This window comes from Belonocnema kinseyi, chromosome 8 (assembly GCF_010883055.1).
Source record: "Belonocnema kinseyi isolate 2016_QV_RU_SX_M_011 chromosome 8, B_treatae_v1, whole genome shotgun sequence".
Classification (NCBI taxonomy): domain Eukaryota; kingdom Metazoa; phylum Arthropoda; class Insecta; order Hymenoptera; family Cynipidae; genus Belonocnema; species Belonocnema kinseyi.
The window spans coordinates 115,359,253-115,375,521 of NC_046664.1; the positions used below are offsets into that span (position 1 = coordinate 115,359,253).

Here is a 16,269-nt window from a genome sequence, read left to right on the forward strand (position 1 = left end):
TCAAAATTGCATTCTGATGGCAACATTATGAATACAATGATGAGTAATTGATGATATTTCACCATGCAATGCACTTACGTAATATATAAGTAACGTCTCCCTAGCCGACAAATTACTCCTACCACATTTACTGACTTTAAACATTGAAAAATTCAATAATAATTTTTTTGTGAATATAATTTTCACATTTAGAAAATAGTATGTTTTCACCTTACTTATAAGTATTTATTTAGCATGCAGGATTAATTTGAATTTCTCAGTCTTAGGTCTAGGTTTTCATGGAAATGCCCTTACAGCTACTTATGCAGTTTATTTATACAAATAATAAATATAATTTCTTTTATTTTCGAATTTTTGTATGTTACTTAAAATTGCTTCAAACTTGATGATACTAAAAAGTCGCTTTATAAATATGTCAAATCATTTAAGAATCTCCGAGTATTATTAATGTTGTGTATTAGTAAGACGTGTACGTGAGTAATTCACGCCGAGCGATTCCCAGTCGATCTATGTATGCATGAATGTGCATGACACCATATAGACACATCTGCTCACAGGTTATGCACCCAGGCAACTTGAATTATCATTGAACTGTAAAACACACAGCTACGTTGTTTAGTTGAATCCAAGCAAAATGAGTGCGCATAGTTTCGCGGAATCAAAATGCCGACATGCATCGCAGCGACCAGTGCTGCAGTGCTACAGTGAAATAATACCAACAGCATAGCAAAATACTATTTTATTTTGTCGATTCATCCCTTGAAATTAAGCCTTAACTGGCAAAACTTCTTTTTATTACTTAAATGGAACAATGGGTGTTTTTCATCCCATGTGTTTAAACGTGTTTTGCTCAGCCGATATTGAATATTTTTGCACAAAAAAATTATCATATATAGTTTCAGACATGTTTCTGTAAGTGGAATCGGTTATAAAGCCATTAGTTTAATTTAAGTTACATGACGCATGGTCCATTTTATCGAATTTAGTATGGTTAATTCAATCTAAAAAATTTGTTGGAGTATTTTTATCCAAAGTGCCAATTAAGGGTAAAACAATTAAAAGTTGTGGAACATCTCGTGAAGTATGGTTGAAGCTAGTAGTTATATACTGATCGAAAGGGCCAGCTCTTACAGCTTTTACGCAGCGAACACGTTCGAAAATTTTTGGACGCGATCGACAAACTAGGCGAAATTGAGGTTAACTAACATAAACGAAGCTTTGCAAATAATCATATTAGGGCATGCTCTATTTTTTAACAGGGGAATACGAGAAACAAAAGTAATACGAGTAGTTCCAAAAAAGTAGAGTTCAAATTTCTCTACCATAGCTGTGGGAAAATCGGCCGTAAAAACGCCGACTGTCAGTACAAACGCGAAAACTGTCGACCTTCGGCGAAGAGTGCCACAGATATAGTTCTATGTGCGAAGGAATATTTCGGAGACAAGCCATTTCTCTCTTTTTCTATTTTCGTGTCTTTTATCTTTCCTTACTCTTAAATTGAATTTGTATGTCAAAACTTTGATTTTTACTTACTTTATTCTATCTTTATTTATATATGATATAGTTACTTGATGACATACCAATAAAATCCTGGACTATGGCCCATTGAAATTTCAAAATATTGTTAACTAACTCACTAAAGACAATAGGCGTCGTTTCTAATTTATACCAGCACAACCTTAATGGATTCTGAATCTTTTTTGGTGATTTACCGAATTTTTCGTAAATGTGAATTATTCTTACTCGGCTACCACAATATCTTTGAAGTGATTCCATCTCACACAAAAGCTACAATTAAAATTAAAAAAATGTAAGATATTGCTGCTGAATTCCAGCAATGAAACCTTACCTGTGCATGTTTCTTATCAGTTTGCTCAGACCATATTTCCACTCGATGTCAGACTGTGCCTGAATCCTCTGATAAGTATCACTCATCATGGCAATCAGAAGATTAATGAGTACAACAACCGACACCAACATATATATTCCAAAAGCCAGCTTGAAGAGAGATATTGTCCATGGAGGTTGATCTAAACTGTTGACCTTGAACTGCTCATGAGTCGTCTGTCCAAAGATGGCGAAGAACAGTAGCTCAACTGCCAGTATTGGATTCATCCTGACTGGAAATATTTTTTAACAATATTGTCACGTAAACTAATGTTATGTCGTGCGAATCACATTCACGTTGCATGCCATAACCGCTAATATCTATCGAATTAAAAAAATCTCTCGTTCAAATTTAACCTATTCTGATGCTCATATATGTAAAAGGATACACTTTTGACGATAATTTAGGATACTAAAGACTTAATAAAGCCTATATCACGTGTATTAATTCGGTTATCGTCATTTGTTGAGCATAACCGGACTTCATAAAAAAAGTTGCACGCATGCAAATTATTTATATTGAGATTTAAAACTACTGTTTTTCTAGATCTTGAAGCCCTTATCTGATATCTAAGTGAAATTATGGATAATGTGAAGTTGTGGATGATTTTAGGCAGTGACTGAAACATACGTCGCGAGGCATGCTGCTTATGATTAGACCATTAGCCGATGATATTTTTTGCATACTCAATATAGACTTCGACGACATTTTATTTACTTACTTAGGTTATCATTCTAGTGCCTGATATAGAGATGGACCAAGCACCACCTTGAAAACTTTTGTTCTTTTTATAGTTTCGCGTGCGATACACTGTTACATAGGACATTAATTTAGAAGACACAAGTTTTACAAAATACTCGATTTTCTTTACTTAGGAACCCTTTACTTGATAATATTATGGTTACAGACTGAGCACCAACCATTTCTCCGCCAACTAAATCGAACAGTATAAAATTTATATAGGTGGAGTCGAGGCGGTCGCAGGAACTGTGGAAGCGTTGGAAGCCGTTGGTCCGATGTCCTCCTCATTTTCTTCATCATTTTCCTTTTCTTCCTTCTCAACGTCCTTCTCAGGTTCACTTCCAGTGAGAGCAAGGTACTTTTTCCTGATCGAGTCCCAATCAACGACACTCTCAATTCTCGTTGCGCTGTTGAAGGATAACTGACTGCCTAAGGGACTAAGATGTACAACAGAAAGAGCAATACTGTCTTTGGGACGAATTTGACCCTTCTTAACTTTGGAGAGCCACTTAGCACCCATCTTAGAACGAGGAGACAACCTTCCTGTACGCTGCAAGCCCATCATATGCACCAGGGATGGTCGCTTTCTCCTAGCTACTCGTTGTTTCCATTGCTTCATGAAGTAGACGATCCAAGTTGTCATCAGGTTCAATGGCGAAGGGGCAGTGGTAGTTCTGTAATACGGAACTTGGTGATTTCTTCCAGCTTCGTGAAAGCTTGTTTATTGAATATGGATTCTTTGAGTTTTACAAGAAGTCCAGGGCATGCTTTAAAATATTTTTTGAAATTAGGGAAGAAAGTGCAAATTTGAGCAATCTACGACTTGCGTATCTAATTGATTTTGAAGTTAATGGAAGCAAAATATTGAATTGCCATTGTTAGAAATATTTGTGAATATTACATTTTAAATGTAAACATTAGAGGCCTAGAATATTAGTGCAAAATAGTGGATGCCACATGCGGTTGCTTAGAAGCGTCGATAATTAGGTGAATTATTTATTTCAATGTTCAATTTTTTTTCTCTTTTTAAAATTTTGACATAGCACTTTTCCAAAATTCACGCGCAATGTCATTTTTTACGTTTTGAACGATACCCATCAGTGCCGATTTCAGAAAAGTCACAGTTGAAAATTTTAAAAGTGAAAGTGAAAACAAAATTGACCATCAGGAATATTTTATGGGTAAAATATTATAGATTGACAGTATTGTGAAAAATTATTCAAAAGAAATTGGTACAAGTGACAACCAAACTTAGCTCTTGAAGTTCGATAAAAAATATAGGATACATAGAAAAATAGATAGATCGATTATACTTTTTATCCGTACGTAGAACTACGTAAGGGTGGTTCCGGTTATGAAAATTCTGAGTCCCCGGCAAGGCTGAGAAGGATATTTTGTGGCCCATTTGAAAGCTCAGGCAGCTTTTTTTATTGGAAAGATAGAGATTGCGCTCTATGGGATATCAATTTATAGTTTTATTTGGTCTAACAAGTGATAAAGTAAGAAATGTATACACTGAGAAAAATCTTTTAATTGGGCGAGAAAATAATTTTGTTTGCCCTTTTCCATCTAACTTTATGTAAATTTGAATTTAAATTGATATAAGTTTGCCCTTTTTCATGTAGTACTATGTAACTTCAATTAGATTTATATTAAATTTGGAATGTGTATTATATGATTAAATACACATTTTTTGTTTAAATGAAATATGTGCCATCACCTGGGTTAGTTATGGATTTTTTCAGGGTAAATATTTATCAATATTAATGCTCTGTGTCTTTTTGAATCATAGTTTTTAATACAGCCTTCTGAAAATGTAATATATAATATTTTTATCATATGAGTCAAATCTCGTTGGTAAATTAAAGAGAAAGCTCTATCTTTAAGATTTTGTAGCCTTATCCTTGCATGCTAGACTTCGAAAGAATGGACGAACGATTTTACCTACATGCTCGTGGGAAGAACAAAAGATAACCTCAAACATAGATGTAAGTCGGTTAAAAAGAATCGAACACGCCGGGCTCCAGATAATGGGTCGGACAACGAGGCAGACTACTCTAGAGTTGGAGAGGTCAATGAAGATACGAGTCACTACTATGTACTGAAGAAAACTAAATACTTTTGGGAAGAAGGATCAACTAACGAACGACCTGCTGGAGTCGTACGATATCAGTATGGCCCCTAAACGAGAAAGTTACATGGCGCGACTGAATTCGCTGTGTTGCAAGAAACACCCAGAGCACTTGCACATTTCGTATCAACTTCTGCGAAGCCGCACGGAAATTCTCCTAAAAAGGGGCTATATAATTAAAGCGTCTACTCTACCGCAGCCAGAAACAGTCATAAACAGAGAAAGGAAGGCGATACTGAGACCAAACGCAGGTGGCCACCCAATAGAGCAAGAACGATTATTTAGGACCAGGAGAAACATTAAGCTCAAGGTTTCTTTCAGTCCCAAAGATCTGGATGAACTGGATGACGCATTTCATGTGGAGATTTTTCTGAAAAGTCCGACCTCTAAACCAGCAATTGTAATGTGCATAATTGTAACGAAAACTTTGGCGGATACAAATCGTAAATAAAAACCAACGACTGATCATAGGACAAAAAGACGAATGCATCAAATAAGTACAAAGATAGGCTGGAAAAATATTACGCGTCCCAGATTCAGTGTGTGATTGAATGTATAATATCTAGCCGGGATTTGACTGCCAGGCTCCGACAGTTTGCGCGCAAACTGCGTAAACTTCACCAGAGATATGCACAGACAAAATGTTTTGTTGGGCCAACTCTTTAGTTTATAAGATATGGAACTGATATTTTATTAGTTGATACTACTAATTCATTATTTAGCACAAGAATTTCATTAGTTGCAGTGACTCTTCAATTAATACCAGCAACAATTAAAATATTGACATAACTAATAAAATAGCAGTACCATATCTTACAAATTAAATACTTGGCACAAATAACCTTTTTTTAACGTGCCCGATCACGACGTTTTGATAGTTTTAACTAGTGTCAAAGCAAAAATATAGTATTAAGAATAAACATGAATAGTTTTAATTATTTCTAGGGGTGAAAGCTACCCTTTTAGAGAAAATTCATATTTAAAAGCGAAATCCATTTTTTTAACGAGAGATATCAAATAATGCGTTATGCGCTGAATCCTCCCACTGAAATACATGACGCCGGATTCTACTTTGGTTCTTGATAGTTTCCTAAATCCTAGGAGACGTCAGTACCCATGTGGGATTCTACGTTGGTCACGACATATGAAAATTTCGTCGAGTATTGGGATAGTTTTCGATGACAGATCAGACGTCGGAAACTATAAGATCCTGATAGGATATAACGAGATTATTTTCCTCTCAATGAAATGCTTATGAACTAATAACTGTTACCTATTTCATTCTTATTTTATAGAATAGTTGTCAATTATAATTATGTTGCAGTATGGTATATATATGCTATATATAATTTTAAAAAAAGTTAAACAACCCACGCAAGGTCTATGAAAATGACACCGGCTCCTAGTAAAACCGCGGTAAATCACAACTATGGCGAAGTCTCACGGTCGTAAGATGGCTGGCCACAGGGCACGACGAAATAAACACGAATGTCCTGAAATACCCTTGTGTGTCTTCAGAACATGAAGTTACCCAAGAATGACAGTAATAGCAGTGATAGTGTCGCACCTCTGATAGCACCGATCACATACACAATTAGTTTAATCGAATATTTTGGGTACATTTATTGCAGCTCCCTCTTAAGGTCTTGCTACCTTTCCTCCTGATCCTTCACCTTGAGAGTGATAATGCAGTCAGCCTAAGCCTAAGTTTTGGAGAGCGATGTCAGGCCTTGAGCGTGCAATGTAGACTGCTTTTCGTAAATCGTAGTTCTAGAAAATTTTGCAATTCTCGTTTTGAAAAATTGAAATTATCTTCCTCGAAGTGTTCGGCAGGGCAGGGTCTCGACCAACACCGTAAGAGCGACAAAGATGGTGATAAAGAACTCTAAGGCCCGTATTATGTATATAGAGATACGTCGTTTCCGCGAGATTGGGGCACCTAGATAGTATGTTTACTGGGTACTCAGTGTGTGCATGGCATACTCTGCACCTATCGTTGGATGTTCTCCTTCGACAAGGACTGATCTGCGACATTTCTGTGAAAGTGTCCGTCTATCTTTTTGTCGAATAGATGTTGGTGGAATTTTTCAACCTTTGCTTTCTCCACTTTGCCTTTCGGGAGTGGAGCTTCTAAATTTCTAGACCAGGATCTCATCTATTTGAAACGATGAAAACTGTACTCAGAACAATTTGGTCATTAAGAGGTTGAATATATAGAACTCCGCCTCCGCCTTGACGGCGTGGGATCTCTGCTCGCGGAACGGAAGAACTGTCATTCAAGCTCGCATTTATCTGCGTGATCTTACGCGTGGCGATATTAAGGGCCGGAAGCTCTTTCTTCGTCCATTGAACTACCCCAAGCGGGTCGAGTTGAACAGGGATGACTAACATCTTAGTCAAAGATACCTTGTTCAACGCCGACAGAATTGAAGACCAAATATGTCGAAGAGGAAACTTATATCTTTTTCAGAGAGACTTTGTAGATTCCGCAACTGCGGAATAGGCGTTTTTTACTTTAAATATAAAGGGAATATGCGGGCCAGATTTTGGTCTATTGAAGTTTGCTCATTTCTAGACGCATAAAATGCATACTATTTTTAATTAATTAGAAAAAAAATCTAAAAAAATATTCATAATTGTAGGAGAACCACGCAATCTAAATGACTAAATATAATTTCTCTTAGAGCCATTTTTTCGAGAAATTGTCTTTTTGTTTTTTCTTTTTTAATTATTTAAAAATATCATGCAATCTATGCACCTGGAAACGAGCGAACTGCCATCGAGAGTGTACCCATATTGAACTGAAGACCGGCTCCCCGTTTCTAGAATTATACAGCGAGTGGTCTAGCTTGTCATTTATTGACGATACTGGCACCAAGGGGGTATACCAATTTCCTGTCATGCCATATCCAACCTTTCCATTGTAAGAGGTTTAAAGCCGGTTTGGGACAAATTAAAAATGATTAAAATATTAGAAAATTAAATTTTAATAGAATACATTAGATCCATCAAATAATTTCGAGGCCATTAAAAAATATAGAAAAAAAAACCGGTTAATCCGTTCAATTTCTGTTGAGAGTTTTTGTATTTTTTCATTCAATTTGGGATTAACTTCATTATTGACAATATTGACTGATTTGCCTGATCTTTTTTCTTCATACTTTTCTGTAAATTATGAAAGGAAATGGATTCAACTAATTAAAATATAGTTTGCAATGTTGTGTGTAAAATTATGTTGTATCAGGAATATGTCCCATACAAATAGCGATGTGATCAGATTATTCTAGCAAGAAAAGATACTTTTCTTATACCTTTTCAGATTATAGGACAACAAATTTTGAAGAAAGCTGCTGTGTCAAGTATTGGAAATTATTAAATTTGAAAAGTATAGAATTACAAATTATTTTATTTTCAAGATTTACACTTAAAGGGTATGAAATTTGCAACCTTTTTTTAGCAATTTCTTTTTTAGTATTAGAATTTTGGCAATCAAAGATTGATGGACTATTGATGGACTATTTTTCTTGAACATTCATATTTTGTGGTTTAATTCCACTGTTTTTCTATCTAAAAATTAAAATATGATTCACAGAATATGGATATTAGCACAGATTATGGATATAATCATAAAATTTTCGAAAGGCTTCAATGCTTTTACAAATATTTCAAATATTTCGCCAAGATTTTAGATACTTTCAAAGATTGCACGAAAATATTTCACAAAGACTAAAATTATTTTACAAAGATTTAGGGAAGATTTGTGAAAAACTCAAACGATTCGATGAGTTTAATCATTCGAATTCAGAAGTATATTTAGGGTATTCGAAAAAAGAATGAAATGTACAATAAAAACCTTAAAAATGAAAATTGGAAGAAAGTAATGAAATTGAGTACTGCAAAAAAGCAAATGCATGTGCGCCGAATAAATTAATTTTGGCAACACTGTACTGGATGTTCGCAGTTTATGCACCAAAAAATAAACACAGAATGGCCGATTCTTGAGGAAATGAGAGTGTGCGAGAATCACAATATTCCCGCGCGAAATTTTGTGCGGGAATGTTGATTATCAAGCATGCTTTAAAGGAAACTGTGTATGAAATCAAGGGAAATAAAGGAAACCGCTAATTTCTAATCAGTAGCAAAAGTGATCACAACCAATCTGAAGCAATCCAAAGGGTCATCTAACAATATAGACTGCCTGATTGGTCAAGAGGTTCACTAGATGATGTTCGTGACCAATCAAGAGTCACGGGGCTTAACGAATAGTAACTACTATTATATCGGCAGCTGATGAGTTGAGCGGTTAGGTTATTTCACCTGTTACGCAATTTTGTCATGCTTCTGAACAAAAGTAAAAACAATGTTCGCGAATAATTCCGACAAGGACTCCGAAGATTCAGAATTTGTACTTGCAGCCATTCTACTGGATGCTGAAGATTTAAGTTTGCACACGTAGCGACTTGTTCTTCAAATATAATACAGTATTTCCTATGTCACCAACGGACATTTACAGGGGTAGCAAAAAAACAGTATACGATGTACTACTTTAAGGAAATGCTTCACTTTTTGCCGAGTGCATGGCAGCTGCGTAGAAGAAACTCGCTCAGCGCTTGAAGTGGGGTGAAATGGTTGTCGATACGTCTCGTTGGACGTACATTTTTCAATTCACAAAATTACTTTTTCCATATATACGCGTGAAGAGAATGACGAAATAAAATTTTTCTCCATTTTCTGTTGTTTTCTTTTTCATCAGAAAATTACTCGTAATAATAAGCATAAAAACTTAACCCAATTTTTCCCCCAATTTCAAATACTGCTTAAGAAATAAATTCTTTGTAAGTTGCTAAAAAATAAGAAGTTAAAAAGAAATGTTGGCTTCCATGTTGGCCTTATAAGAATTTTATTTTAACAATAAACTTTAGTGGGCTATCAGATTATTCTTTCGTAGGCAGCCATGACGGCCTGCGAAAGAATAATGTGATGGCCCACCAATTATAAAAATTGGCTTGAGAACCTCGAGCAACACTTATATTTTGTAAGTGTTCGTTTTATTTTTAGTAATCCCGTGTAGCAATTTCGTGAATTTTCAATGTTAGTGTTCTCTCTCTCACTCACGTGAGTCTTCACCCCCTTGTTCGTGCTTAATAGGGAGTTAGCTATCCTGCCAGTCGATACGTGGACATCTCCGTCGAGGTTCGGATAGGGAGAATCCTATTTGACGCCTGTAATCAAATTAAACGAGCTTCGAGAGTTATTCGTGGGTCAAAAGTGTGTGACCTACGAACTCCGTTCATTACGGCGTGACTAAGCTACTAAACATGGTTGCGAAATGCGGCAAGTGATCAATACATTCGTTGATGTCAGTCGCTATTATGGAATCATATGCTCTGCTTGTACATTCGTCATGATTCGCCCATTTATAGGATTTCAACATTTATCCTGGAGTGCTCATTTATATGTATCCAACACTCATACTAGAATTGTACTGACTTCACATGAACGTTCCCATTGCAGGAGATCACGACCCGGTCGATGGTGACCTTCTTAACCCTCCAGAAGATCAGGATCTCTTGATTTAGCTGCTGGTATTTCTGGATCTACTCAGTATATCAGAGCCTTGTATTATTTTAAAGCGGAGCGCTTATGTCTACTATTATCACGTGTTGAGCACGTTTATCTCATTAGAGGTTAGAATAGTCGTGTCCCAATAAAGGACATAATCTATGTTTTCTAGTATTTTAACTGGGCTATATTTCTAGTAGGGCCCAAATCTCTCTTGTAAAATAGTGTTCACGGCCGCAGATAGGGCCACAGAGGAGTTTGTTCTCTCATTTGATTCCAGCGACACTACCCATGGCCCAGCATCTATAGAGCTATCGATGGGTCTATGCAACATGTTTCTCAAGTCTGCTGGATTAAGATCGGAGACGGAGGGATTTCTTTTTGCCTCTCAAGACGGCGTTATAGACACCTTAGTTTACCGCAATCGCATAATATATGTACCTGTAGGCGATACCAAATGCCGAGCATGCAAGGAAGAGCCAGAAACAATTGCAAATGTTCTCAGTGGATGCTCAAAGTATGCACACTTCGGGTAAATAGAGAGACACAATGCGGCTCTAAGAGTGTTATATTACCATCTTCGGCACATTTATAACGTTGACTTAATGTCCGCCTTGCGATACGCCTCGGAAAAACTGGAGTGCGTCGTGGAGTTTGATTAGTATAAGATCTACTAGAATTTCTTGTTTTCAACCACTTAACGTATCAGTGCTACAAAGCCTGATACTGTCCTCCAAGATCCAAAGACAAAGAGAATTTACGTGATTGAATTCTCGGCACCATCCGATGGTAATATCACGGCAAAGGAGAAAGAAAAACGGTCGAAATATCAGGCTCTTCTTTTCGAGCTGAGCAAGCTGTATCAAGTCTGCAGAGTTCATCTTATCGTTCTCATAATCGAATGCCTTGGAGGTATGAAAGCCTCATTTCTTAGCCAACTCAACGAAATCCCGCCTTACCAGCATGAGGCTCAGACGAACGTAACTGGGATGCAAAAGGCTGTTCTGCGGGGATCACTGCATCTGGTTCATCAACATATAAACAGAGATGGTATGCGCCTTTATTTTTTGGCAGAGAAATGTGGTTAAAGTGTGAGGAGAGAACATCGTAGACTCTTCTTACTTAAATACCCACAGCTAGCCACAAAAATAAATGAGCAGAATCTGGAAGATCAAAAACACTCAATATCTGTGAACAAATTTCTTTCGGCTGTTGAAATAGCTGCTATCAAAATGAAAGTGTAGCAGCAGCTTCCTATTGATGAACTCCCCTTGGAAGATGTACACATCGAAGAATTGATTGAAGCTGGAGGCTCCATGCAAGGGAAAATGAACAACATATATCGGATCCATTACCACCATATTCTGGTATTAATAAAGATGATGTGAATAGCGAAATCCCAGAAAAGCTACAGCATCTTGAAAGGAATTTCGGTCATGCTTTACTAGAGTTCAAATACTTAGAACCAACACTAAGGCATTCTCTGCCTAAAAGGAACATCACAAATTATCTGCGTGCACTAATAGAATACCTCGACAGAAAATTTTTACCTAAGTATTTGAACGTAAGACAAAATACGTTAAAGGTGTAAACTCTTGTATGCTGTGTAGCGGTGGCAACAGTTAGAACGTTGGGCCTCAGAACTATGCCTGCAAATGCAGTTTTTGTTCTCGGAAGGGATCGATGTCTACCATGGAAGATCCACTTGGATATGGACGTCAGGAATATGCACTCGGAATATCGAGACACTAACACCAGCAAAATTGGATGAGATTATGGACTCCGAACGGCAGAGGCTTGATCGGCTCAATGCCAGACTGCGTCGGTACATAAAAACTAGTACAAGAAGGCAACAAAATCGAAACTTTTAGACAGATCAACTCTGCCATCAAAATCGGGGCAATCAACACATATGTCATCTCAGTCTTCATGTACTCTTTCAAGCTCATCAAATGGCCCAACAGAAAGCTTGAAAAGTTGAACGGAATCGTCCGCGTAGAAATAATGAAGCAATGAATCCGCGACAAAATTATAACGATTAAAACAATAGTTCTACCCCGACATATAGGGGGTAGGGACGTTGTAGATGTCAAAAAACTGTGTGAATCACAAGTTATACATTTGCAAGACTATTTTAACAGCAAAAGAAATGTCGCGTTTTACAGCAGCATCTGTAAGGCGGATCTGGACTACACGCTCTTAGATTCGTCCTCAGATGGGGCCTTAAATATCTGGGCAGAAACCATAGAGGAATTAGAAAAACAATGGAGGAAGATTGCTATCCATGGCGAGCAACCCAAAACGTCAGATCAACATAAAGTGAATAGTGAGGCATCCAATATTTGGCTAGTAGAGGGTGTTCTGCATCCAGAGATGAAAGGATTCTTCGTTGCGATTCAGGACAAGGTTGCCAGTATCAGAAATGATGGTAAACACGTGTTACATCAAGACATGGTTGACCAATTCCGATTATGTGAAGATACCAACAAATCCATCGAGCACATTATTGATGGATGTCTCGTAATGGCATTACACATCAACAACTTGCCCTAAACCCAGGACTTTTAAAAGAATAAATGCCTTCCTTATATTGGGATGTCACTATCCAAACGGATCACTATATCTGGGCCTATCGACCTGAAATCGTGATGCGAAAAAAAAGGTGGAAGAGTCTACATCATCCATATTGCTTGTCCAGTTAACCGAAATTTGCAGTGAACCTATACAACCAAGATTCACAAGTATAGCAAGTTAAGGCATGAAGTAAAAACCATATGATAGAATGTTAATTATGCATCTATTTATCCAAATGTGATTTCGGCTACAGGCAATGTGCAAAAGGGTATTGGCAGTAGCTCAGAAGTCGGTTTTATTAAACACATGTCGCATTGCAAGAAACTTTCTTATCCATCAGGAAGCAAGCGACTAAATACCTGTGAAGTTGTAGATGATAGCTCTAAGAAAGCATCAAGAGGTGACTGTTGTCACCTCCAACGCTTGCGGCCGCTCGTAATTATATACCTACAACATCAGCGCAGGAGGTTTCAAGCATCGCAGTGTATTAACTTATAACATCATAATTTCATCAGTCACTTGACTTAGCCCGTAACTATGATGTAACCCGAGTAAAAGTAAAAGTAACCCTCGGGTTAACCCGAGTAAAAGTTTTGAATGAAATGTTAATACAAAATTAATTAATTAAATTAATAAAAAATAATTATCTTAAGCCTGTGCCAACATTTTTATTATTATTATAACATATTAATTATATTGATTAATTAATTATTATAAATATATAATTTTGAAAACATCAACTTATTGTATTGTGTTCTGAAGAACTCGAATACGCCACCTGGTGACAGAATCGGTAAGCCCTGGGCGTAGGTAAATTTTGACGGGAAGTATAGGCGAATATAAAAAAAAAATTTATCTATTTTACAGTGCTTTTTAAAGTGAAACAGAGAAAAAAATGAAAAGTCATCAATAAGAAGTTACAAATAAAATAAATCAAACTTTATCAATGGAGATTTCGCCACGAAAATCAAAGAGCAAAGTGTTTTGTTGTGTGTTTGGTTGCTCTTCTACTGCTCGGAAGCATGAAACTATTCGGTTTTTCTTAAATGCAAATAAACTCCTATTTAAAAACAAAATTGTAAAAAATCTTAGATTACATTTACAGTATTTACTGATAGTATGACTCAAGAAAGAAAACAACATAAAGTGAAAAATTCAAGAAATTCAAACGGATTTTCAAACTTGTTCCACTGTCAATAAAAAAGATTGAAGAAAAAGTTATAATCATCAAGTATTTATCGTTTTTATGCTCCAAACATTTTTCAGCATTTCGAGTGAAAATAATCAAAGCAGGTTCTCAATAAAAATATTATTTTAGGTTTAAATATATCAACATAACCTCAAATCTGAAAAAATGTACTGTTGATTTGTCATGTCAAGCTGATATAAATTAAATTTTGCATTGAAATGTCAATAGTTAATATTACATTTTAAATGTTTATGAGGGGCAAAATGGAAAAATTTATTATTTAGCCAACAAGAGTTTTTAAATTCAAAGTTTGCAGACAAAATTCAATAATAGAAACTGAAGTTTCATTTTCCACCTCTTTTCCGCAAAATAGAAGGTTTCCTGCATGTAAAATTCTTTCTCCTTCTACGAAGTTTCTACATGCCGGTGTAGATTTTGTGAAATCACAAATTTGCGCTATTGTTACTTTAATTTTTAAGATTTAAGACTAATTTTCAATGGTTTTCCATGAGTATTATGAGACACCTACCCACTGTCGCCGGCCATATTGCTTTTGTCGCTAGTGGTACCCTCCAGATTTCAGATGCCAATACACTAAAAAAAAATTTTATTACTTGGTTATATTTTAGAAATTTGTGAAATAATTGGAAAATCACTATACAAGTCTTTGTGAAATATTGTATATCTATCCGAAGTCTATGTTAAATAGACATAATAAAGCTTTGCGAAATATTTGAAATCTATAGTAAATTATTGAAGCCATTGTGCAATCGTTGAAATCTATCGGAATTCCTGGTTAAATAATTAAAGTCTTTGTGAGATTTTTTCAATCCACCCGAAATCTGTAGAAAATCATCGGTGGGGCATGACAGGCAGTCAGTATAACTTATGGGTTCCTGCATCGTTAAAAAATTATACGCCAGACCCCCCGATGTGTCATGCTAGAAACGGGGAGTCCTGTTTACGGTTCACTACGTGGTGCACTTCCGTTGGCGGTCTGCTCATTCGCAGGCGCATAAAATGCATCATATTTTCAATTAATTAAAAAAACAGAAACAAGACTCTTTTAGAAAAATGGGCTCTGAAAAGAAATATATTTATTTATTTAAATTGAATGATGAAAATATGGCATCAAAAAAATTATATTTGTTGGAGAAAAGTTAAGATTTTTATTACATGGACTAAAAATGAAACCCTAGGAAGCACCTTAAAGGCCGTTGAAATCGAGTTTTAAGCGCAAAAATAAGATGCAGATCTAATATTAAAGCCTTTCTGTCTGATTTTTTGTATAAATGCTCTAAAGAGTAGAAGGACTCTCAGTAAAGGCCACTTTTTCGAAAAAAAATATATTTTCCATGTAAAAATTAAAACAAAATTTTTTTTTCAAATAACATCATTGTAGTAACTTTTTTACTATTTAACGAAGCAAGGAACAAGTAAGACAGTTTTTGAGTTGGGATTTTCCTTTGGGCGACCCTAGCGAGAAAAGGAACTACCTTCTGTTATGACTCAAGTCTGCGGATAGGGGAAGGAGGGGTGAGACGTTGCACAAAATCTTTGACGCTAATTAAATTGTAACCTGTGATCAAGCACTGTATCAAGTATCAAGCACTGTAGATTATGTGGGTGCTTTAGAACACGCGGCAGGTAAAACAGAACGCATGGTGGGCAGTATGGAACACTTCAAATATTAATATTAACTTGTAAATAATTTCGACAACTATAAAACAAAATAAGCAGCACATCAAAATGTATGCCACATAACACCAACTGGAAGATATATTATTTTTAAATCATCAGTTTAAGCAGTACATTACCTAAGGAATGAAGGCAGAAGAAGCATGAAGGACATTAAGGATGTCGTTCATAAACCTCGTGACGCGCCAGGGGGGGGGGGTTGGTTATGTCACGATATTTAACATCGAAAGTACCTCTTGGTTGAGTTCGCGAAAAAATATACCGAATATGAATTTGAAAACTCGAAGCTGCACGATTGCCGGTCAAAACACTTCGGCGGTTCTATTTATATCTCTATCTGCTTTGAAATAAAATGAAGAGATTGGGATTTTAATATTTTCAGATTTCGATGCTGGGCTGGCGACTATCATGATTTGAATACTTCGCGCGCCTCTTCAATGCGTGTATTTTGAGGTTACGTTACTTCAAGTATAAAATATAAATTAT

At 36.2% G+C, this 16,269-nt stretch overlaps 1 protein-coding gene across 1 annotated transcript in view; it reads right to left on the reverse strand.

The window, feature by feature from the left end:
* Positions 1–2,843: 2,843 nt before the first annotated feature.
* The window catches only part of LOC117178664 (serine/threonine-protein phosphatase 6 regulatory ankyrin repeat subunit C), a 400,971-nt gene continuing 387,545 nt past the window's right edge, over positions 2,844–16,269 (reverse strand). The window contains exon 14 of the mRNA XM_033370089.1: positions 2,844–3,303. Coding sequence (XP_033225980.1) covers positions 2,844–3,303 — 460 coding nt within the window. The remainder of the gene's footprint in view (positions 3,304–16,269) is intronic.